Source organism: Rhamphochromis longiceps, linkage group LG11 (genome assembly GCF_057381845.1).
Source record: "Rhamphochromis longiceps isolate RC_006_pf linkage group LG11, R_longiceps_female_GT1.1, whole genome shotgun sequence".
NCBI lineage: Eukaryota > Metazoa > Chordata > Actinopteri > Cichliformes > Cichlidae > Rhamphochromis > Rhamphochromis longiceps.
The window spans coordinates 21,676,750-21,701,196 of NC_140567.1; the positions used below are offsets into that span (position 1 = coordinate 21,676,750).

A 24,447-nucleotide genomic window follows, 5' to 3' on the forward strand; every position below is an offset into this window, starting at 1 on the left:
TCTGGCCCCGCAGCTGTCCTTGGAGCAGTTTTGTCTTCTTGCTAAAACAATAAATCATCCACTGTAAGCGAACCACATCGCCTTTGGCCGAACAACGATGAACACACATGCACATGACTGCACAAAGAATTTAAACATAGACGTGCTCGCAATATCGCTGCAACCATCCGACTGAGTAAAGCTGTTGAACTCACATTTTAACATCCCTACTGTGTAACGTACGCAAGCTACAGGTAAGATACGTTGCACACTGTGTCTCCTGAATGCATCTTACATATTAAAGAAGTTCTTTAGCCATTAGGTTTCCTAGCAGCATCCATCCTGTTTCCTCCTGCAAATGTTTTAAATATGTTTTTCTTGCCTGAATATTGTTGTTTGGTGCGAAGAAGCATTAATAATAATGGCATAAATGTGTAAAGCTGCTATCACAGTATGTCAGCTGTCAAGAAATAAATAAAAATAATAATAAAATGTTATCTGTTTGCAGCAGCATGCATGAGAAAAAACTGCAAAAGAACAGAAGAAAGAGAAACAAGGAAAGGAATCATTCCCCAGCTATCTCACTACATCAGTATTGTCTGTTGTATATATTTATTTTTGCTAATGGCATAATCACTAAGTCATGACAGGAAACTCCTTTCTGCAGCTTTGCATTTCATTAACTGCTTGGTGATAAATTGAGAAATTTGAGCTCAACATCTCCCCTCTGCTCCTTCTACACCTCCACCTACCAGAGTTGTGAACAGCACTTTTTCTCAGCCTGTTGATGTTTCTGATGACAGCTGCCATTTCTACAAATAGCCTCGGATGTGGTGAGAACATTCACAACCCTGTCCTACACCACTTTGCTCTTGACAACGTGCACGAGTGGGTGGGGAAGCTGTAGCTACATGGATACAGATATTTTACTGTTCACTGTTTGCCTGCTGATAAAGCAGGATGCAAATCTAATCTGTGGAGTAGATGCACGTACTGTTTATTTATCCATATCCGCATGGGATTATATCGAAGTGGTGCAACATAGCCTTATTTATGATGGTAGCAGCTCTGGGAGGGTGTGTTTCATTAGGATCACTTGTAAAATTTCGAGCCTAAAACTCAATTACAAAGGCAGCGTTAAAGAAAAACTGCAAATCTTTATCAGATCAGATGAGGAACAGCAATGCTGCCTTCATCTTTTTGCCCATAGCAGTTATGAGTATACCTTCATTGTAAGAATAGCGCATATTTACATTTGCTTTATCACATTCAACAAAGTTAATTTGGACTTCAGTTAAGAAGTGCAGGGTAACACACTAAAGCAAAATGAAAAATACTGTTGAAGCTAAATTTTTCGGTCTGATCACATTTCAGCTTGTTCATCATTTAAGGCATTTTCTAAATTAATACGCGTTTTCCCTGCACAGCATGGCACTACTTAGTCCATAAAGCACATTACGATGCCTGTTTTAACAGATGACATCACAGAACCCAGAGGAAGCCGGACTTATCACTGCACAACCTCATATAACGAGATGGGAGGAAGTGAAATGAAATGATGAGTAATGTGCTCGTTAAATTTGTACTTTTTCAACTTGCAAAACATTTCCCGCAGCTGATCACACGACAGAAAAACCCGTGATATCACTGCTTCTCACATTATTAAATATCTCTGCTCCCTGACACCTGGTGTGACCTGCTCTGCAGGAGACAGCACGGAGGAATTAGGTTCACTCTAAATGTCCGGGTCAGGCCGAGAGTTTTTCTTTAACGATGGACATTTGGCAAAATCCTTTGATCCAAGTTGGATCTTGCTGAACTAATCGCATGAGTCAGCAAAACTTCCAAAGCACAGTTTCCTTTACAGCCAGGACACACTAGAAAGAAAAATAGGATGACAACCTCCGTGGGACTTAGAGAAATTGATGGTTATCCGGAGATCACAAAGATTCTTTTCACTTTCAGCGACCGACTCCAAGTTAACCAACTGAGCTGAGTTTGCAACCACTGGCTGACCACAGGTCGAGTAGTGGGAGGCAATCGGTCTCCAATCACTGCAATCACTCTCAGACAGATTGGTGAAGGTTCACAAAGTATTGACATGTAATTTATAAACACAAACAGATTCCAACAAATTTCTGTTAAGTGTGAATTTCTCTGTGTATGTCAACATATTTGCAATTTTCACTTATCACAAACAGATTGCATACAGTCTCCAACTTGATTCCACTCAATTGCAAACTGACACCAGACTGATTTGGTTCTATTGCCATTTCACTATAAGTTGGGTGCAAGAGGTGACAGACCCAGTACGTTTCTTCAAAACGAAAGTCAAAAAATGTACACGCGTTCTGACTGGATATACTATTGTTAATTGACAGTGTCATCATTTTTAGTTACTTTTTGCATTAGAATTAACATAGCCTGCATCAAAAACATGGTGATCAAGTCAAATACTAATGACAAAGTGCATTTTGTGAGGATAGGAGTGTTGAAAGGTTCACAGAGTTAAACGATGTGGGAGAAAGACGGGTGGAGGTGGACAGCAGAAACGATGACATCAAAGAAAGTAAAAGAGTGTGGAAAAGAGGGCAGGTGTAGAGGTTTCTGCGCTGTTATCAAATGCCATCGAAATTAAAGTCAGCGTGAGGTTAAGTGAAGAGGTTAATGTCACTACTGGGGACCTTTAAACTTAACTACAGTTTTCACAGATCAGATGTGAACTATCTGAATATAACCTGTGGTATTTTGATTTTATTTTGCACCCTCAGCAGTCCTTCACTTCCTGTTACAAGTAGTGGTTGATACACACATGCACACACACACCAACACACACAGTGTTAATTTGACTTGCCAGGGAGGAAATAGTGTGATTCGCTTGAGTAGGTCCCTGGACATGAATCTAAAGACAGTAGGGAGCGTGCAGAGCAATCAAGTGATAAAGCTTATTATCTGAGAGGAGCTATATTCTAAGACTTATTATCTACCAGGAGTTAAATGACTTTCAGGTCCTCAAAGGCCTGGTGGCCTGGTTTGACTCGGCAGGAGAGAGAAAAGAGAGGTGGCAGGAGGAAGAGGGATGGTAGAGGACAAGTGAAAAGGGAAGGAAGAGAGATGTGTGAGAGAAGCAAACAGGTGATGCCGGCGAAGGGGAGGGAGATGAGAGGGGGGAGGAAAGGAAACCCAGATGTGAAGAAGGAGGAAGAGGAGGCACAGAGGTGGAAGAGAAAACCAAGAGGATCAGAGGGGAAGTTGAAAGGCAAGGTTGGGAGAGGAGAAGGTGATTCATAGGCGTGGGCAGTCACTTTTCTGTCTTCATACAACTGCTGAGAAACCAATCTTCTGTTTAGGGTTGGCAAATATACTCCACAAAGCTGCAGGGTTCTGCATTGTGTCTTTGTTGAAGCAGTTCAGGTAGTTTACCACTATAGATACTGTAGATAGTTTATTGCCTTGGATACCACAGGTGTTGGCATAGCAACAATAGATTTGGAGTGTCTGTGCTTACTAGGAGCAAACATCGGGGCTGAACTGTTACTTCACTTAAGGATGAGCTACCACATGATTGATACAGTGGAGCAGACTTACAGCTGCAGCTGTACTGTAGTGCATGCTTAATGTGTTGTCCATTATCAGAGAAACAGATGTAATATAAAACAATCAGACTGGGGTTTTTTGCATTTTTTCCAGCGTGAATGAAACAAGCTGAGGGGAGGAAGTGATGGGATTCATTCTGGCATAGCACGGCACATGAAAACAGCGTTGTCACATTTGCAGTTTACGTTGCAAAAGCTTTGAGTTAAAGTAGCACACATAGTACTTTTTAGGGATGAAAAGTGACTAGACTACTGTCTCAAACATTTAGGACTGTAGGTCTATAAATCCATGCTTTTTCTGTTCCCTCGGGGGTCTACTCTCTGGTTTGGAAATAATTTTGGATCACATGCTTCTGAGCATCAATCAGGGTTTGTTGGTTTTGTTATCTTTGACTTCGATTTATCCAATAAGGTTATTAACAAATGCCTTACTGAAAAAAAAAAGTCCAACATTCCCCTACTTAACAAGTGTTTAATGTCCTAATACAGAGTTATCACAGTGAACATATTTAACCATCAAGTCAGCTGTGAGTTTAATGTTAGCCCAGTGCCTGTCTAAATATACAATACTGACAAAGCTAATGCAAAGTATGGGCTGTTTAATCAGAGCAAGTGTTTTTCTATGCAAATGAACTGAGCACTCTTTTGACTTAAAAGGCAAACTCACTGCAACAGCATGAACTGAAGAAGAAGAAAAAGCTAACAGGAATTTTAATAACTAAATCAATTAACACAGTGTCCATTACCTGCAGGTCAAATTACTTCCTGATTTCTATTATCTTGGATAGTAGGAAATACATATTTCTTAAGACATGACACAGACTACAACAAATTGCCTTGGTTCGTTAAGATTATTCTTTATTATGAAGTGCCACAAAATGCTTTGTGTTCATTGTGCTTACATTGTCTGAATACTGGCTCAAAAAAACCCAGGAGGTCCTCACTCTGCAACAGAGATCCAACCCTCCTGAGGTAAGGTGTGTCAGATATCACTATACAGCAGTAAAAATGTCTCAATCCAAAGGATTCTTTACAAACCCTCTTGCAATAAATGATTATTTAGGTTTATTACCATTCTTTAACTTGAAAATACAAAAAAGAAGAGAGGTCAAGCTAGTACAAGGTTTTTAATTCTTCTCTACCTGAATTCTAGTTAGTTTCATTGTGCTACTTTCTTTAGGGTGGAGATGACTAAAATGGAAGTGCTTAAAGAGGCCAGACCAGGAGCTTGGCCAGAGACAGACACACAGACAAACAGACTCAAAACGAATCCTTTCTCCTTTAAAAACCACTTAATAGCCACACGTCCACTTTAGCCCTAATACATTTAGACTACAGTGCAAAGTTTCAACCAGAGTTTACAATGATACAATTTGGGATAAGTAAACAGAGAAACTGCAGAGATGATACTTTCACCCTTTTTTGTCCTATTCTTACGTCTACTATCAGTGTCTGAGAAACGTGTGTAGAAAAATAAAGGTGATGCTTTTGTTCTCTTTGCGTAAAGGGAATCGCAATCATGCTTTTAACACTGTTTTTGCAGCTGTTTGCCTTTTTTGTATTTATAACTGTTGTTGGGTATTTTGGCCAAAATCATACGTAAAAAGGCAAAAGTGCTCGGCCATAACAGACTGGAGCGCTATGACTAATCATCTGATACAATTCAAGTAATTGCAGCTCAAATCTAGTTCATACATCAAGAAAGGAGATAAGACCTACAATTTGCTGACTCACACACTGATTCCCTCAGTCACAACAGAAGTGCTTCCTTTAATATTGCCTTTAAAAAAAGTTTCTTTGGAAAAATAATTGTATTGTACTGTGTTATTGTGCGGCAAAGCATTTATCACAAACTGTAGACTTTTTGACTTTATAAAATTGTCAACCATGGCTGCCTTTGATCATTCATCTCTGAGATAAAAATTTGTTTAGCTAATGCATCCACATAACCGTGCTGTCCTTTTGTCCGTGTGCCCTTATAAACTGTGTTCAATACGGGCCAGTCCGGACTTACACTGAGTGTCTGAGGAAGCACTGCAATTACAAAAAGCTTTCTTTGTTAAAGATTCACATCTGAATATTAAACCTGTTCTATTTTTTTAATTGCTCAAGCTTCACTGTACACAAAAGTTTAGTCACCCCAAATGGCTCGTCAGCAGGCACCGCGTGCTCACATGTGAGGACGTGCACCCATGCATCTGTGCACCCGTGTTTATGTTTCTTTGCGAGATTACGATGTCGACGTGCTGCATTTTATGATGAACACACAAACATTTTCCTGTGCAAATCTGTGTGTCCTCAGTCTGTCTCCTGGGAAGCTCCATGAATCTGTAGAAAAGGTTTCTGAGCTGCAGAGAACTGGGTTCAGCAACACTGGTATTGACCACCTAGATTAAAGGTTAAATCTTCCATGGGGTCGGGGTTGATTAAAGTTAGCCTGTCCGTAGGTTTCTCGATCTTAGAGTTACCCTTCAGTTGGCCCAGTAGGGGTGAGTGGGGACTACTGCAGAATAATCAGGACTCAGTCTGGTGTATCTACAACAGTTGTAGCTAAGCTGCAATCTGACCATCAAGCTAAAGTGCATGCTGTTCCTGTGGTTTAAGAAAGCACGCTTTATGGGTTGGAAGCGAACCGGAAGAGCAGATGAGTAATTGCATTTCGGCTGAAGTCGACTTTGGTTCAACTTCAACTAAACTTTGTTGTTAACAGATAGCAGCTGCATGTCATATATGCTAGCTGTCAATTAAGGGTGATGGATATCTTATTGCATATTTATCCAATCTGATTGCTATTTTAACCTTAACATAAAGATAAAATTGGTGTTATTAAACTTGGCCGACTGTGACAGGAAATACTGTTTAAACGCATTTAAGTGTCATTTTGCCATCTCATAAACATCAGTAAACCACTGAATTTTGATGTATGGCCAATTATCCAATCTAAGTATCCAATCTAAGAAAAGGCCTGAGCCAAAGTAAGGCCTTGTTTGTTTTTGTTAACAATTAAATCACTAGAGCTATTGCAGAGCAGGGCAGTCAGGGTCATACAGTAGTTATCCTACAATAGGCCTCTCACCCAGCAGGCAGCTGATCCCAGCCTCTCTAGTCTACATCCTACATTAGTTCTACTCACTAAGAGGCAGGCAGTGCATAACAAGAGAGGAAAGACAGGACTTTTCTTTTTGATACTCTAACACTACATTGGCATGTTCCCTGATGTCTGTAATATTAGTATTTTTTCTGTTTATGACTATAGGTGAAGTAAAACATACCTGATTTTTAAACTGCTATACAGTAGTAGGTAATACTTCATAACTTCATCATAAAATACCATGCATTAAGTGATTATTGCTTTTAAAGAGTCCTATGGAGGCTCCAAGAGAAAAAAATAATAATATTGCCCTCGGGTTCTAGCTATAGGATTTTGGCAAAAATCATAAGCTTTTTATGATGTTGGCATAGGTTTTCATATTTTTTTTCTGTTTTCTTTTTTTTTTTTTTGCATGCAATAACGTTAATAAGAAAAAAGATATTAACAACATAATAGGAAAAAATAGTACTCAAAAAAGTGACATATGCTTTGGCCTGTAGTGGTAAAAAGAGGTTGGCAAATATCCTACATACATATACAGAAATTAAAGTGCAACAAATAAATGGCAACACTTTTCATTGTTATCAAATCAAGTATAAACACATAAAAAAGAAAAAAAATGTCAAAACAAATAAATCAATAAATAAATAAATAGTATTTTGACCTCAGTAGTGGAGAGAATATGGTCACTTGGTGCAGCAGAGCATTATTATCATTATTATTACTATTATTATTACTATAATTCTTCCAAAAAAGAAACAACATCAGAATGAAAAAACTTTCACTGCATTTGAGTGCAGGGAGGAAACTAGTAGCTATAGGCTTACTATTGTCTTTGTCGTCATCCTCATCGTCATCCCTTTTTCCAAAATATACGGAGTCATACTGTATCTAGAAGCCAGGAGGAAGTCAGTATTAATGTCTCCATCCTCAATGGACAGAGGAAGAGGACGTGAAGAGTTTTGTTTTGTTTTGTTTTTTGAGGAAGTGCATGCGTCGATCAGTTAAATCCTTAAGTGGGCAAATCTCAAGGAGAAAAAATTGTGCTATCTTCATCATATTCATTATCACGAATAGGCTCCAAGGGAGGCGAGGTGGGGGAGGGGGCAGAGGGCCAGTGAGGAGGGGTGAGGAGGGAAAGCAAGGTCACATTCTGACCCAAAAATATATTGTTTGTGTCTGCAGTTAAGTCCGTAAGGGTAATTGTAATTCACGTCTGCAGTTTTGTCTCGTTTGATCTATATGGGGGGGTCATGCATCTAGGGGGCCGAGAGGAGAGAAGGGGCCTTTGAAGCAGGCAGACTCATAGTGCTTGTTCAGATAACTCTTGAGCGCGAAGGTCTTGTTGCAGCGTTTGCACTTGAAGTGTTTGAAGGCCGAGTGGGTCTGCATGTGAGCGCGCAGGTTTGAGCGGTCTGCGAAGGCCTTCCCACAGTGGGCGCACCCAAACGGTTTCTCCCCTGTGTGCGAGCGCATGTGGCCCTGTAAAAGCCAAGGTCGGCTGAACGCCTTTCCGCACACGTCGCACTTGTGCTTGAGGTCATGAGTGAGCAGGTGCATGGCCATGGCGGGCATGGACACGTACACCTTCCCGCAGGTCGGGCATTTCTTTGCCAGCTTGCTGTCCAGCGAGCGATGCGTTTGTTTGTGCCGGCTCAAGTTGGAAGACGTGGCGTAGGTTTTGCCGCACTCGTTACAGGTGTGCCTCTGGATGGTCCTGGGGCTGCTGAGAGCTTTCCTCTTCGAGCGGCCATCGGTGATGAAGAAGGCATCGACTGTGTAACCCTCGCTCACTGCAGCGTCTCCATTGATATAACCATCCGTGAGTTCTGAGCCAGGGCTGTCAGGAGACTCAGAGTCGGGAGCCCCATAGTCACTGTGGATACCATCGTAGAGAGGATCAGGAGAGGGGACCTTGATGCCACTGTCACTCTCACCATCGTACACAACAGGGCTGATGTAGTCACTGATGTAACCAGCTGTTAATGGAAAACAAACAACAGTATTAGCATATTGAAAAGAGAGCTCATCTTAACATGGTATGGAAATTCAATGGTGTACAGGACTTGACCAAAACATTAGTTACTGGTGCCCCTATTGACATAACTTGATAGGTAGTAAAGAAACTGCTATGTTAAGATTAAGGTGGCAAAACATTTTCTCTGATCACAGAGAGATCCATACCAACAGGAAATGTGAAGGGCATTAATTCCTGCACGCGGAGAAAACTGCAGGAAACACATGAATAAGTCCAGATTAGCATTAAACTGCTGTAGCCTGCTAGACAAGCTTATCTTTCAGTACAGATACAGTAATGACAGAGATTCAGTACGCTGACCAGAATTACACAATCTGAATTGGTGGAATTAAATAAGCGCTTACTCACTGATGCAAACTATTATAATATGCCATTTGGGATATACAGCTGGCTTTACACAGCTGTGTGATGTTTTCCCCTGAATCTTCTTCCCACTCGAGTGCATTTATGTTTATAATAAAGACATAGAGAAGGGATAAATATTTCAAACAGCTGGTTCATCCCACCAGTAACTTGTTGCTGACATGTTACTGTAGAAACACAAGAAAGCCTCCACCAAGTGTTATGGGCAACAACGACAAAAAAACAGTGACATGACAGGTGTTACTGTATTATATTTGATGAAAAACCGATTTGAATTTCCTTTTAAATAAAACCACATATGGCACCAAAGTATGTGAAACATAAGGCAACAGTAAGATCTATTCCTCATCTCATTCTAAATGTAGAGATATAGATTTTAAGAGGCTTTTCAAATGTGAGTGAGCACACCACCGTAACACTGCCACATCTGTGTCCAAGTCAGATCCCTGCATTTGTCTTGCAGATATGACAGTCTCTGTAATCAGCTCACAAACAGCAGATCAGCAGCAACAGGAGCTGCACGTAAAAAAATGTGAATAGACATTTTAAAATACTGAGCGTTAGTCACTTGCCTGCATAACTGTGGACCTTAGCGGTGTATTGAAAGGGTCTGCAGGGTTAGGGTTTGTTCAGGGATAATTCAGCAATACATTTCCCTTAGCCATCAAAGGCTGCAGTCAAGACACTTCTTCTGTAAATGGTAAATGCACACAAGCTGACCCTGAACTCGAGAGAGCTGATTTAGCGTGTGAAAATGAGCATCAGCACCATGGACAGATCCAGTGCAGTGCGTGTCAGGGGCACGATGACGGCAGGCCTGCAGTACCGGCTTGTGGTGTGGTGTTTCTTTTCTTTGTTTCACAAATCTGTGGAGTTGATGACTTGGAGGACAGGCTTTAATTACAGGAATCCATTGAAAAGCTGTACAGGGACACACAGCACAGTCAGCTTATGCTCCTGTTCCCTGATGATTGATGCATTTTTGGAGAAAAATAACGCTCATTCAAATTTTATGTGGAAAATAATACATATGTACTTCTTTAATGTGTACTAACCAGCATTATATATAAACAAATGGGTCATACATTCTTAGATTTAAGCGTAAATCAATACCTTTGTCAAAATGCACTTGTTGTACACTGTTGTTTATGTTTTTAATATGGATCGACAGGTTGGATAAGTTAATAGCTCCAATTCATCCTTAATTGTCCCTGAAGACAAGCTAATAGTGGCAATATTAGCTGAGCTTATATCAAGCTGCTCCAACAAAAACTATCAATAGAAACGCATTAGGTTCATCACATAATAGAGTGTAAAAATGAACTGGAACAATAACCAACCTATAAGATAAGATCCAACTAATCAATGTTTTTGAGAGGCTGTTATTGTGATGAAAGCACGAAATAATGACCACAGGTTTTGGGACACCTGCGTCGTAGATTCCTGTGCTTATTACTTATGTAGTCTCGGTAATGAACAAGCAACAAGCTCCATGTGACGCACATATTCTATCTCGCACGTATGATCACAGCCATGTAACATCCACTACAACGTCCCGTCACATCATTCACTCACAGGACGCAGGGCGGGACATAAATTATTCCAAAGCCGGTTCGTTCAAGCAGAAGGTTGTTCCCAACACTGCGTTCTGCTGTGGGCTGACTCTGCTCCGAGCCATGTAGAAGCTGCATTAAGCTGTTAACATCGCATGTTAGGGATGGAGACAAAAGGTGGCCGGGACAGGCTGAACAGGCGGCTGATGGCGTGTGAGACCTAGCAGGGCTTGTTAACTTCGACGTCATAAATACATCGCTGACAGCTTTCTTGCTTTACGTGCTGAGAATCACAGACAGGTCCGCGCATGGGACGCACATGTTAGCCTGTGGATGACACTGGGACGGGAGTCATGCGGTCTACACGGGCAGAGGCATCGCTCTCTTTCTTTTCTTCCCCCTGTAAAATGTGACGCACATAGTTGCAGGTTGTGCGGAAGTTTTCAGCTTTGGAGGAGCACAAAACAGCCAATCATTTTGAGTCTTTTCAGGATAATTACAAAAGTCACCCTCATATGGCTAAAGAAACGTCTGAAAATGGTATAAGAGAAGAAATGCATCCACATTCAACAGTTACAGCGTCATAGCCACGGTGCAGAAATCTGCCAACACTGCAAAACTGGGACAGGCACACCTGTACAGAGCACGAGGGGGAAGGGCCACGCACAACGTCGAAAGATGAGCCTGAGATGAGACTCGTTTTATATGCAAAGAAGAAAGCAATGTTTCAGGGAAACACTAAAAACCTGAGTGTTTTACAAGACAACGTTAAAACTATGTGTATGCTTCACCTGCAGGCGAAGGTGAAGACTTATGTCAGAAGACCATTATGCAGCTTTTACACACACACACACACACACACACACACACACACACACACACACACACACACACACACACACACACACACACACACACACACACACACACACACACACACTTATCAGGAGATAACCACGATGTTTCATCAGATTGTTTTCTGCAAACTCAGAGCTACATGGGAGGCAGCTCTTGTGCATCTCAAACATCACCCCGAGCTTGCAGAAGCATAACCGCAAAGGGTTTCGACTAAAACCAAGTGAAAGTGAGCTCGATATGAATAACCACTGTCCCGTTTCTGTCTCCTTTAAGCTTACTTACACTGCGAAGGGAGAGAAAGACCCCGCTGGGTGTAAGCCAGAATCGATGAAACATGCGACGCGCTTGATTTAGTTGATTTCACAAGTGACCTTTTCGCTTCGGCGGCAGCTCAACTCCTAGAGTTGAGCCCAAACGCTTCGACCGAGGATAATGTAACTTATGTACCCCGGTAAATAAAGTCTTAGACTGTGCGGTGTGGTAACATCCAGTTATCAGAGTGCATAGTTTTATGAGATTGACAGGTCTTCTGTGTTTTACTGTCCGAGCTCTTTTGCAGAAGTGAAGCAGCATGCAATTCTTTCACAGTCTGTGCTATTGATAACGCTTTGCTCCACTTTGATATTTTTCAATGCGCTGATTAGTGGAGGGCTTTGAAGCTTTTATTACCCGTGAGAAAAGTAACAAGCGTGTGGTAACTCTATGCTGTCTGATGTTTTGTAATTATCTGCCTTGATTACACCCACATCACCCCACAGGTAGCCAGCCACTCTGCAATAAGTTTCAGAGGTTATTGATGTTAGATGATGCTATACGCAAGATAAAAGGTGAAGAAAAAACGAAATGCGGTGCTGATACACTCTGAGTTCACGCTTACATTTTATAGTTATTGGTTGGCAGGAATGTGCACCGGTGTATCAAGCCCCAGGGTCAATTTTTAACGACCAATCACAGGAGGGAATCCCTTTAAGGCACAACAGGTAAATCCTGTTGAAGTCTCAGTCTTATTTCGGAAACATGTTCCCACCTTCGCCAACCTCCTCCTCTGTGAAATCGATTTTCTTCCGAGACACCTGTTAGTGCGCGCTGTGTAGGCTGCATGACCTACCTTTGTCATGTAGCCGCAGGCTGAGGTCTGTCCTGTGCCGGTAGGCGTTCTCCAGATCCGCCCCGGTGGAGAAATCATCCAGTTTCACCTTTTTTACCAGGAAAGACCTTGGCATGGTGGTGAGACACCGACAAGCTGCGCACACACACGCACTCACAAACACAACGACCCACACTCGCAAACACAGCCGATCGCCGACAGGCAGGCCAGCGTGGTGATTCGCCCGTGACACACCAATCAGACCGGCGGGCCGGGGGAAGATTGTCTTCAGATTGGGGAGAAAGCGCGAGCCTTGAATTGATCCGGTGAAAGAGTTGACGATCAACAAGCGCTTGTGTGTTCTTCCTCTTCTGCTCCGGTCTCTCTCGCTGTCGTCTGTCCGCCCCGTTTAGTCCTCGCGCACAGGAGGAAAGAAATGCAACTTCAGCACCGGACAGCTCCCTCCGAGGCGCGGGGAGGGGGTACGGGGGAGGCGAAGGGGTTGCCTCGTGCTCTTTTGAGCTCGCGGGAAGGCTGCAGACCAGGGGACAGAGGGCTCGCGAGCAGTCAGGGGAGATAAATAAATAAATAAACGAAACAGGCGATAGAAGACACCCCGCAACGCGCTCGGGCCTCTTTAAAGAAGAGGAAGAGGAGATGGAGCAGGGAGAGGAGGAGGAGGAGGAGGAGGGAGGGAGGGATGCGAAGAAAACAAGAGGGAAAATTGAAGGATAATTTTTGGAAGCTTTTCAGTAAGAGAAAAAAAACGGTCGGACACCTCGTCCTCCCCTCTTTGCCAGAGAAATTAGTCCTTTATTCCACCTGATGACGACCACTCAGGCCGGTAAGAAAAAAAAAGAAATCACAGTAAGACTCCCTGCGGACGGATGCATCAACAGCATCCCTTCTTTCTCTCCTCTCTGTATCCCTCTCTCTCTCGCTCTCTCTCTCTCTCTCTCTCTTCCCCTCGTCTCTCTCTTTGCAGCTTCCGCGAGGTGTTCCCGTGAGTGTGCCGTCTCGCGATCAGCTGTTGGCATTTATACGGCGCAGTGAGAGAGAGAGAGAGAGAGAGAGAGAGAGAGAGAGAGAGAGAGAGAGAGAGAGAGAGAGAGATGGGGGGATGGATAGACGCACGAGTAGAAGGAGTGCTTAATTTAATCCATCCCACATCCCCGGGGAGCGACGACTGGCCCGGATGATTTATTGAAGCTGTTATCACCCCCCCCTTCTTTCTCTGTCTTTCATTCTCCTTTCTCCCCTTCTCTTCATTTGTGTGTGTGTGTGTGTGTGTGTGTGTGTGTGTGTGTGTGTGTGTGTGTGTGTGTGTGTGTGTTTGAAAGAGAGAGAGAGAGAGAGAGAGAGAGAGACGCCATGTTTTGAGGAGATAAGACTGAAAATTATTGTTATGGTTTTTTAAGCTCATCGATTTGATTGCGCTATCGCAGCGTGTAACACGAATTTTAAATATTGTCCCATTGTGCACGATTCTTAGCAGTCCATGTACTTTCGTTTTTTTGGGTCTCCCCCTACATTTGAGCATATTGTATCTTTTCTTTCTCTCTCTCTCTTTCCTTTCCCATCACATGGATTTTACGGCGGAATATTAACTAGCATGCTGAGAGCCTACTAATTATCATTAATGTCGCCCCGAAGGCAAATGGTTGCAGACCAAATGGAGTGTTTTACAGTGGCTGAAGGTAGAGTACTGTCAGCTCCAGGGTCACACCGAGTTCACTGAAAACTTTTCCTGCAAGATGTTGATATTATGTAATAACAACAGCGATCTTTTAAGATGAATGAATCACATGTATTTAGACTCATGTTCCATGAGTATGAGATTAATTCAGGTTATTTCACTGTGAAGTGGAAGAGGGGAAAGTCATCATTTCAATTAGGTAGTCCAGTGTTTTAAATTTGAGTGTCATGCATGATCTAAAATGTGGCTTTGCATGGGCAGACGCAATGATTACACAATGCTGTGTTGCTTTGGGCCTAAATGCAAGTGCAAATGTCTAAGATTAAAGGTAAAGTGTTGCTTTACGTTTTTGAACAGCTGGAAAGTTGATAAACATCTGTTACAGGTTAGCGGGACCTCATTGGATAAGTCAGATCCAGAGAGAACACACTTAAAGATCAGTTTGTCCTTTTAATAACTGGTGTTAGAGGTTATTGGTGGGAAATCTGTGGGAAATTTGAGGCTAAAAACATTTAGCTTCAAAGGTATTAATTAAAATTTAAATAAACACATCACTTTCTTAATAAATGCTTTAATGTGTGTTCAATCATCTCTTTCTCATTCAGAGAAAAATATTGCATTATCGCATTGTAATTATTAGATTAATAGTACTGTTCTCCAGTACAGCTCCAAAACTATTTTATTTGAGGAATATCAACATGTGAGGAAAAATTATTTGCCAGATAAATATTAAAGATTTAGACTATTTATGTCTAATGACAGAAACATAACAAAAGGGATTTTTGTCAGATATTTATTTATTTTTTAGCTATGAGGATCATCCTTGACTAAGACTTTTTTTAATCTTCAATCTTTCTTTTGAAGTAAATTAACTCATAATCTCTGTCAGACAGACAGATGGAGAAGGACAGCACACGGATGTCAAGTTAGAGAGGCAGATTTGGAGAAGGAGGGGTTTATTTTCTTTGTTTGCAGTGATGATAAGAGCTTGTTTGAGCTCAGTGGATGGATATCTAAGGACCGGAGGAGTCATGTGAGCAAAAATAAGTGTGTAGAAGTTCAAGGTGGTTTGGTGTGACTTGTATGTATGTGCACTTTATATTGATTACAGCCCATGTGACCAGTGCAGTCTGTGTGTTCAGTATTTTTTGATGATAAATCATGACTGTGAAAGCATTCTGTGGATTGTGTGTGTGTGTGTGTTTGTGTGTGTGTGTGTCCATCTGTTGTCCTTAATCAGGGAAAGAGCAGATGAGTTCCGTCACCTGGAGACTGGCTCAGGGAGGTCCAATTAAACACACAAACTCACACACATACACACATACACACACAACTGGCCTCACACATGAACACACAACACACAACACCCTCTACAACAACTGTCAGTCGACTAAAATAACCCACAACATTAACAATGTGTTTCATCATCACTAGTGGATATGTGGGTCCACACACATACACACGCTGACAAACACATATGGCCTAATAAGACACACACACACACACACACACACACACACACACACATCCGATGCACTGAAACAGGTCTTAGTACACACAGGCACACTTCAGACTCATGCATAAAGGTTTAAAGTGCTTCATGTGTTTAGATTAAGTATTAGTTGACATTCAGCATATTGAAAATTAGTTTTACTCTTAATTCAAATGCCAAAGCATGCTAGGCGTCACTCATTGTGTCTGTATCAGACCCAGGACGTGAGAGTAATTTCTAAAGATATTTCCCTGCAAAGTACATGAGTGTGAACTGTAGTCAAAAGTGGAAAGCTCTGGGTGTTCTCTGTCTGCTGTCATCCTCACACTTCGCTAACAGCGGCATACTTTATTTTTAGGGAGGTTTTTAATTTGTGAGGAATATATATATGTGTGTACTTACTGTTTGAAATGTTTGAATGGTGTAAAACGTGTACCTTCGTGTGTCTTATTTATTATTGCAGTAGAAATAGAAGTGATTACACTCCTCATAATTTAAGGGGAGTTCCCTTGCCTCCTTCCTGTGACTGCATTACTGTTTTAGTAAAGTTTAACCTTGTAGTTTCTGTCAAAGAGCACCCAAAGCATTTGTTTTAGGTATTTTTCTCCACCAGCATCCACAGAGGCTGACATTATGCAATGTCCTTCACACTGTCCGAGCTGTCACAGAGACTCTGACTTCCACTGATAACGGTTGTGCAAAGAGCCGGACTGTGCAGTAGTCCATGGACAGCCACTGGCGCTATAGCTACTTGTATACCTCCTGATTGTTGCTGGAGCTGAGCACCACTGATTTTTGGGGAGGGGTTTTAGAGGCTCATTGATCTTCTTGTATCCTTTTTCCATTTTTGTGAAGTCTTGCGGTTGGAGTTTTCAATTCCTCTGCTAATTCTCTTCGATGAAGTAGCACAGTGCAGAGATACAGACACCATCATCTCCTTTTTGTTTCACTGATGTTTTTTTAATCACAGGTGTAGTTAGTTTCACTGCGTTGGGTTTCCACTTGTTTAACAATATAGTTTTCCTAAAGCATTTTTTAAAGAGAATGAAATATTTTTTACTTTAAAGGAAAACCGTGCTCTTCAATTTTGAAATTAGACAGGTATTTGGAGCCGATACGACTTTGAATCACGTAACATGTAAAAAATCTTGCTCAGGGGTGCACTCACTCCTGTTGTAATCATGTCATGATGTTTGTTTTACATTATAAGACTGATAATGATTCATAGTGCCAGAGAAAAAGACCTTCTATATATTTTTGTTTTAAACTAAAAATAGAAAATGAGGCAGTATTGTCGTTACGTAAAGAGTGATCCATCCACTATTAAGGTAACATTTTCTTCCATCTTCCCCTGTTTTTCTGTGTGTGTGCACACTGTAAACCCTGTTAAAGCAAATCCTTTAATTTGAATCTTGAGCAAAGAAAAAAAAACTGGCTTAACGTGTGTGTGTGTGTGTGTGTGTGTGTGTGTGTGTGTGTGTGTGTGTGTGTGTGTGTGTGTGTGTGTGTGTGTGTCAGGCCTGAGGTTAGTCGTGATAGATGTCCGGTGCATTTTAATTGCCGCGGTGCCACGTCAAAGGACGACACCTGTGTTGTACACCAAACACAGAGACGCTGCCCATCTGCTCTGTGTACATTTTGAGTGAGGATGTGTGTAGGTGGATGTAGGTGGGTGTACAGGCAGCCATGCGACAGGCAGGCAGCATGTGCAGGTCCACTTGTTTTTCATCATTGTATAAACAGACCTAAATTTTTCAGATGTATCTCTCATTATCATATCTCACCCCTGTGTGACTACACATCTGCAGTATTTAAGCATCTTTCAGTATCACTTAGTGTATCAGCATTACATTTAACTTATTATTTGTGTTATAATTTTATTGTTATCATGTGGTTTGGGTGGGGGGTTTTTTCCTCACTTAAAACTTAAAACAAAATATTTCAAGTGTCAAAAATCACATTTCTGCCTCTTTCCCACTCTCTGTCTCTTTTTGCCTCTTATTTCGTCTTTCCTGAAGGTGAGTCTCTGTTCCGTCCTAAAGCTGTTCTGTCGCAGTAACGCTAAATATTGCTGAGCAGTTCTTCTCATCAGGCACACACATACACACACACATACATACACACATGCACACTTGCAGACACGCAAAAGTGCTGGGCTAGGGGAGAAATGTGGCCTGTTTCTTTGCAGTTTTTGATGACTCCCACTGTACTGGTGAAACAGAATGCAGTGTACATTAGCACAGGATAGAGTGTCCCAAAACGGAGGAGAGGAGAGGAGAGGAGAGGAGAGGAGAGACATTTTTTATTATGGTTGAGATGATTTCATTTGATTTATGATTCATCTCAGCTTGAAAAGATAAAGAGATCATATCTGTGGGTTGTACAGGGTGGGTTAAATATCAGACAGTATCACTCTAATTCACTATACATAACTATGATCAGTTGATTCCAATAAAAAGGGATCATTCTATATTTATTAAACACTTTTCATGCCAAGAGTGACTCTGTCAGTGACTTCAAACAGGATAAAACAGTTATCCTTGCTCGTTGCAAAGTACTGACATCTGCCTTTCAGCAGCTCAGTAATTAACAATTTATGTCCTGTTTGTGTCATTTGAATCCAAATAATAGTGTAAAAGCTACAAGCTGTAGCACAGGTTGCATGCAGGATTACCGCCTTAGAGGCTCCACTTGCCTGTGTCACTGTTAGGTTGCCAGATTTACCTCACATAGCCCCTGAAAAATCACAACCTATTACACTCTGGGTTTCTGAAGGAAACCAAATATAATATGTTCACTAATCATCTATAGAGGTGCTGGTAGGCAGATTTTATTACATTTCAACAGAGTTGTTTCCCCTTTAAGTCTATGTGTTAAATAATTCTAGCTGTCTGCTGGCTCTAAGTTAATACTGAACGTATGAACACATTAGGGGTATTGATTTTGCTATCTAACTCGTGCCGAGAATTTGAGCGTACATGTTATCTCCATAAAATATCACATTATATACGAGAAAGAGAATCAATGCTATGGTTGAAAAATATAAACCACATAGACAACAACAATAAATCAGTCATTTTATTTTGTGGTTCAGGACTTTGTCCATTAATATTCAGGGTTGGTAGTGAAATCATATGTCGAGGTGTTCTTAAGCAAAACACGTTACTTCCACTGTGTAGATTAATATACATTTACTGGCCACTTTGTTAGGTACAGCTTTCTACCACTGTTGCTTTCTGAACTGCTTTAATTCTTCATGTCACAGATTCAACAAGGTGCTGGAAACATTCCTCAGAGGGTTTGGTCTATATTGACACGATAACATCACAAAGCTGATGCTTATTCGTCAGCTGCGCATCCTTGATATGAATCTGCTGTTCCACCACAACCCAAAGGTCCTATATTGGTTGAGATCTGGAGACTGTAACATACATGAAAATAATCTAATTTTGAAATAAAATATCTCCCTCTGTTACTGCAGCTTCTGCATGCGTGTCCTGTTCATGTTTTGGAGAGGCAAAGCGTGAAATGGACACGCTATCGGTAACGGGTTGCATCAGCCTGTCAGTCACCAACAAATGTGCCACATTTAGATTAACCTTAATCACTTTTCTTCCCCATTCCGATGCTCAGTTTGACCTTCAGCAGGTCATCTGGACCATGCCTACAGTGCATAAATGCACTGACTTGCTGCCATGTCACTGGCTGATTGAAAACCTAACAATCTGACGAGTGCATATGTGAGGAAACTAGAGAAATAGTGGAGCAATAAAGTAGAAAGCCATTATATATTCAGTCTATATAACATCATACCACTTTATTGATTTAAAAAGCAAAAGTGCATCGGCATCGACATTCAATCAGTTTTCATACAAATTAATATTTTTGTTCTTCTCATGACAGAAACTGTGATTGCGTCCAAATGTATAAATCAATTCTTCTTCAGTCTTTTGGTCTCGCCAGCTCTCCAAAGCTAACGAGAAGCTTCATTTCATAAATAAATCTGGAAAACTATATAGGATCAATGAGCTCTCGTAAAACTGTTTAATGCAGTTGGATTGTGTATGTAATGAAGTGATAACAGAAGATTTCACACTCAGCAGAGTGGAGATGAATGCTTTTGACATTTATTTCCGTTGTAGGAGACAAACAGTACACGTATTCTCCAAACAAACAACTCGTGTTCAGACACAGACTGCTTGCTCGGTTGAAAAAGCACTCGGGTAGCCTTTCTGTGTATTTCCCTAAACTCCTTCTGACCCACAATGCTACTGTGAGAGATATTTCTCTTCCTCTCTCTATCTTGGGGTAATTGTGTGAATCAGGAGAGATTGCATTTACCCAGACAGCTGAGTGGCGAGCTGGCAGGGTAATAAATGGCCTGATAACCAGCACTACTCTGATCCCTCTCAACGCAGAAATAAGAACAAAAAAAAAAAAATCATTACCTCCTTCAGACAGGCCTATTCTGCAATGTCGCCTGTGATAAAGAGATACATATTTCGGAAACACGGGGTGGCAGGAAGGAAAGGAAAAATGGGAGAAGGGATGAGAGACAGAGTGATATCTTAAGTAAAACAGTTATGACAACGTTCCAGGTAACACTTTTATTTATTTTACAGATTGCCCCATTTCTTCGATGTTTTTGAAACAAGGAGCCTGAAACCAGATACAACAATGAAATGGAATAGTGTCAGTAGCAGGGTTTTGTGTTACATCCTTCCTCTGCAGCAAACGACTTCACGTGGGAGCTTTAACAAAAAATCAGAGGATGTGTGACCTGTTTCACATTACCTTTAGTTTGTGTCCATCCTGACTGTGTACACCTCTTAAGCAAGATCAAGCCAATCAAGGAAGTAATCAAAAAATTTGGAAGTGAAATGATACCAGTAGACCCACACACAGTCTCAGCAGTGTGTGCAAATGCAAGCTCTGGCTTTGAAACTGGCATTACTTATTTAGCTTGCATTCATGTACAGTACAAAGGCAGTCGCTGCAGCATCAGGTTGATGTTTTTAGGTTTTTGTTTGTTCCAGGACTTGATCACATGACTACAAAGCTATGCAGACAACAATTTGTGTCACACTGAGGCAGATCTGTCCGTAGCTCCAAGAGTAACTGGGAATAAAGACGAGTTTCAAAGAAATACATTTTGATCTCTAAAGCCGCTATAATCAGTATTTAGATCACTACGTGTACATTTCAGGGCGATGAAGCTGCAGAGAATTATTACTTGACCTTTGCTGGGCGTTTAACTGTCCTTAAGCCCAGCATTGTTTTCAGCCAGAGCAGGCAATTCTTCTCAAATGAATAGAAAGCTCTAAAAAGACTGGTGTTTCCCCAGGAGAACAGAAGAGTTTAACTGGACTAAGTGAGCAAAAACACAAATCAGACTAATGTCCAATAAATAATAACTGCTTGGAAACAACCCAAGCAGCACACTGTTGGAAAGTGAGGACAATTCCAAATACCCTGGAATCCACATTCACATGAACCTGATACAAACCAGTCACGGAAATACTGTCGATTAAAAGGCCCGACAGCACCACTGAACCCTCGAGCCCTTCAGCCTAAGGCCTCAAATCCCAGTGGACCTCAAGTGAAACGCCACAGAGAACCTTCTGACAGGCTGCTTCACCACCTGGTGCCTCAACCACATCACCAAGGACTTTAAATCTTGTAGAAAGCAGAGCATGTGGGACAGCACGTAACTGGGTGCAAGCTCTGCAGCCTGCAAGAGCTGCACACCCAATGGTGGCTCAGAAAGTACCAGAGAGTACTAGAGTCCCCCTAAAATCTCTGGAAAGTGATACAAGATTGACAAATTGTGCATCAGCAGATTGAAGAGGGGTTTTTTTTCCAATAATTCATAGGACCACACAGACAGATTCAAAACACAAAAAATAGGAAAAAACTGCACGGTTATTCTTTTAATTATATTTTATTTGTCATAATGAAGCATCCCAGCTTGCATGATTGTCCACATGACCTCACAACTTTTTATAACCAAACAAGGAACAAACACTGACTGGAGTCAGCGTTTTCTGTTCTCGTGACATAAACCATCCTGCTGGTACAAGACTTGATTCTCAAACTTCAAATACACCTAAATGGTTCCACATTTTGGTCTTCAAGTTTAACCACCCCACTGACAAACTTTGTTCTGTTTGTTAAAACGCTCTTTACAAAGTCTTCTAATCATGGCTCTGAAGAGTGCAGTATGAACAGCGCTCAGTGCTGGCGGTAACATGGAGCGAATATGTTTCTTATTTCAAAATCATCAAAAGGAGCCAGATAACCCCTCAGTGGCTACACAGGCTCACTGCTCTTGCTCCCTTCTGGTCTCCTCCTCCTCCACCTCTCAGAGTGTTTCCAATATTATCAGGGGTTTCATCCCTTTGTTCCATCTACACCACTATTGCTTCTGCTTTTTTTCCAACCCCATCTCACACACAAGCAATCTGTCTCAGAAGCAAACACTCGCTCACACACACACATATGTGCTATCCTGATTACAGATACACATAACCACCCTGAAGGGCACGTGCACAGCACAAACCCCTGCTCACGCACACACTCGCACATGCCCTGCGTGAATGTTCGCCTGAGGCTGGAGCTTCAGTAGCCGCCTGATGTTCCATCAGCAGGACAGCACATAACTATTCCAGCAAACTACGACTCGAATCTTGCAATGTTTTGTCAATACCGCTAAATCAACTTTATTTGCCCCCAAAGGCCAAACGGTTTACAAACGCACTTCTATTATGAACAAATGAACTTTGAATGAACCCATTACATGATGTTTTTTTTTACTCACGTTGTTGTTGTTTTATTTATCTATTTATTTTACAAAAGTGCCCCTGCCTATTTTCTGTTACAGCAGACTAGTCCTCTGAGGTGCCACCAAACTCTGTCACCACATGTAACGTGACTGTGGATTTAATGCTCGTTTCACAACACAAAAGCATGATGTACAGTCAAATAAACCTCTGTAGGTGCAATGTTGGGAAGGTTGTGAACAGACGTGACAGCCGAGAAATGTGAAAGGAATTGCATTTACATAAATATAGCGGGGAAAGCTACGAGAAGGTGAACGATACAGGTGAGTGAAGACTTGACTGTTTCTAATTCTGGGACACAGGCGGTGAGGTCTGTCTCCAGGGTTTCTCCCAGTGTTTGCAGAGTGTCATGTGAAAATGTCGCCTCTGTAGTGCGTTTTGTGTAGCGGTGACCTTTTAAGGATCACAAGTATGCAGGAGCTCCACAACACAAAGAAGCCAGACTGTTGGAAGTAGATTATGTTTAGGTTTAAGGAGAAGGACTGAATAATACAAACTATCCGGGGGGGAAGTGTTCACTGAAAGGAGTCACAATGCCATCGCAGCTTTCATGCCTCAGTGACTTGAATTATTTACATTTTTTTCTTTTCAGTGTTATTTATATGGCATCATAACAACAGTCACCTCAAGGCGCTTTATATTGGAAGGTTAAGACTCTGCAATAATAGACCGAAAACTCCAACAATCACACGATCTGCTTTGAGCAAGCACTGGCGACAGTGGGAAGGAAGAACTTGATAATATGAGTCAAGTTTCATATTATCATTATTCAATATTATTGCAACCTCAAAACATTTAAAACATTTTTCAATATACTGAGTTTTGCAATAATATATAATGTGACTGATCACCTGTTTCTGATGTCCCCCACAGGTAAATTTGTCAATATCTATTTTATACACGCGATAAAGTTATCAGTCTGTTCCTTTCACTTCCGCTGTTTTTATTCTTGGACGATCCTTGAGCGCAACGATTCTTGTGCATCCTGCCACACAGGTAATTTACATTACTTGTTTTTTTTTCTTTGCATTTTCCCTTCTTTGGTGAAGGGACTCCTCAGATAACAAAACACAGGTGTGTTCCTTTATATATAATCTGAAGCTGCTGACTCAAATTAAAATTTACCTCCACAGCATGCAAATGCCTTCAGGTTCTCGTCTCAAACTATGTGTGCCACATGTGTAAAACATGATTAAAAAGATCCATTGTATTCAGCCACTGTATTTAAGATAGAGGGGCAACATGGCCCAAACCACAAACCGGCACCAGCTCCTACGTATTGTTAATGGATTACTTCTAAGTTTGTGAGAATGCATCAGATTGCTGGAAGATGTAATTACACACAAATCAATGTATATGTATGTATAAATTATTCTTTTTTCCTACTAAATAGATTTTTCAAAATTATTGACTGTACCTTTAAGAAAAGATGAACGTATTAGTATAAACAAAGGTGATTCATTTGTTAAATTTTGCTCTACTAACAGCTTCTTTTTAAGGCTAATTTAATCAATCACGTTTATGACTAAAAGGAAAATATTACGGCCATAAAGTATTAAAATTAATTATGTTATTTCCTTTTTGTCTCTGCCATTGTTTTGACTGTGATCCTAATAATAACCATAAATATGTCATATACAGTTAAATATCATAGAAATGATAGGATAAATAATGGATTATTTTTCTTTTCACTGGTGTTTTCCTCACTTTGCACTTTAGAGACTTATAATAACTAGGAAAGTAAGTAAAATAAGTACTTAGTAAATTAAATGTTGCTTCACAGCAAGAGGGTCCTGGGCGCCTATGGGGTTTTCTCTAAGAGCTCCTGCTACTATCAAAAAACATGTTGGATTAA

At 41.1% G+C, this 24,447-nt stretch overlaps 1 protein-coding gene across 1 annotated transcript; it reads right to left on the reverse strand.

The window, feature by feature from the left end:
• Positions 1–4,496: 4,496 nt before the first annotated feature.
• Positions 4,497–13,551, reverse strand: LOC146659033 (transcriptional repressor scratch 1-like). Its single transcript, XM_085421818.1, has 2 exons — positions 12,587–13,551; positions 4,497–8,645 (listed from the first exon to the last, which is right to left on the reverse strand). The coding sequence occupies exons 1-2, from the start codon at positions 12,699–12,701 to the stop codon at positions 7,918–7,920; spliced, it is 843 nt and encodes a 280-aa protein (XP_085277944.1). The 5' UTR covers positions 12,702–13,551; the 3' UTR covers positions 4,497–7,917.
• Between the last annotated feature and the right edge of the window lie 10,896 nt (positions 13,552–24,447).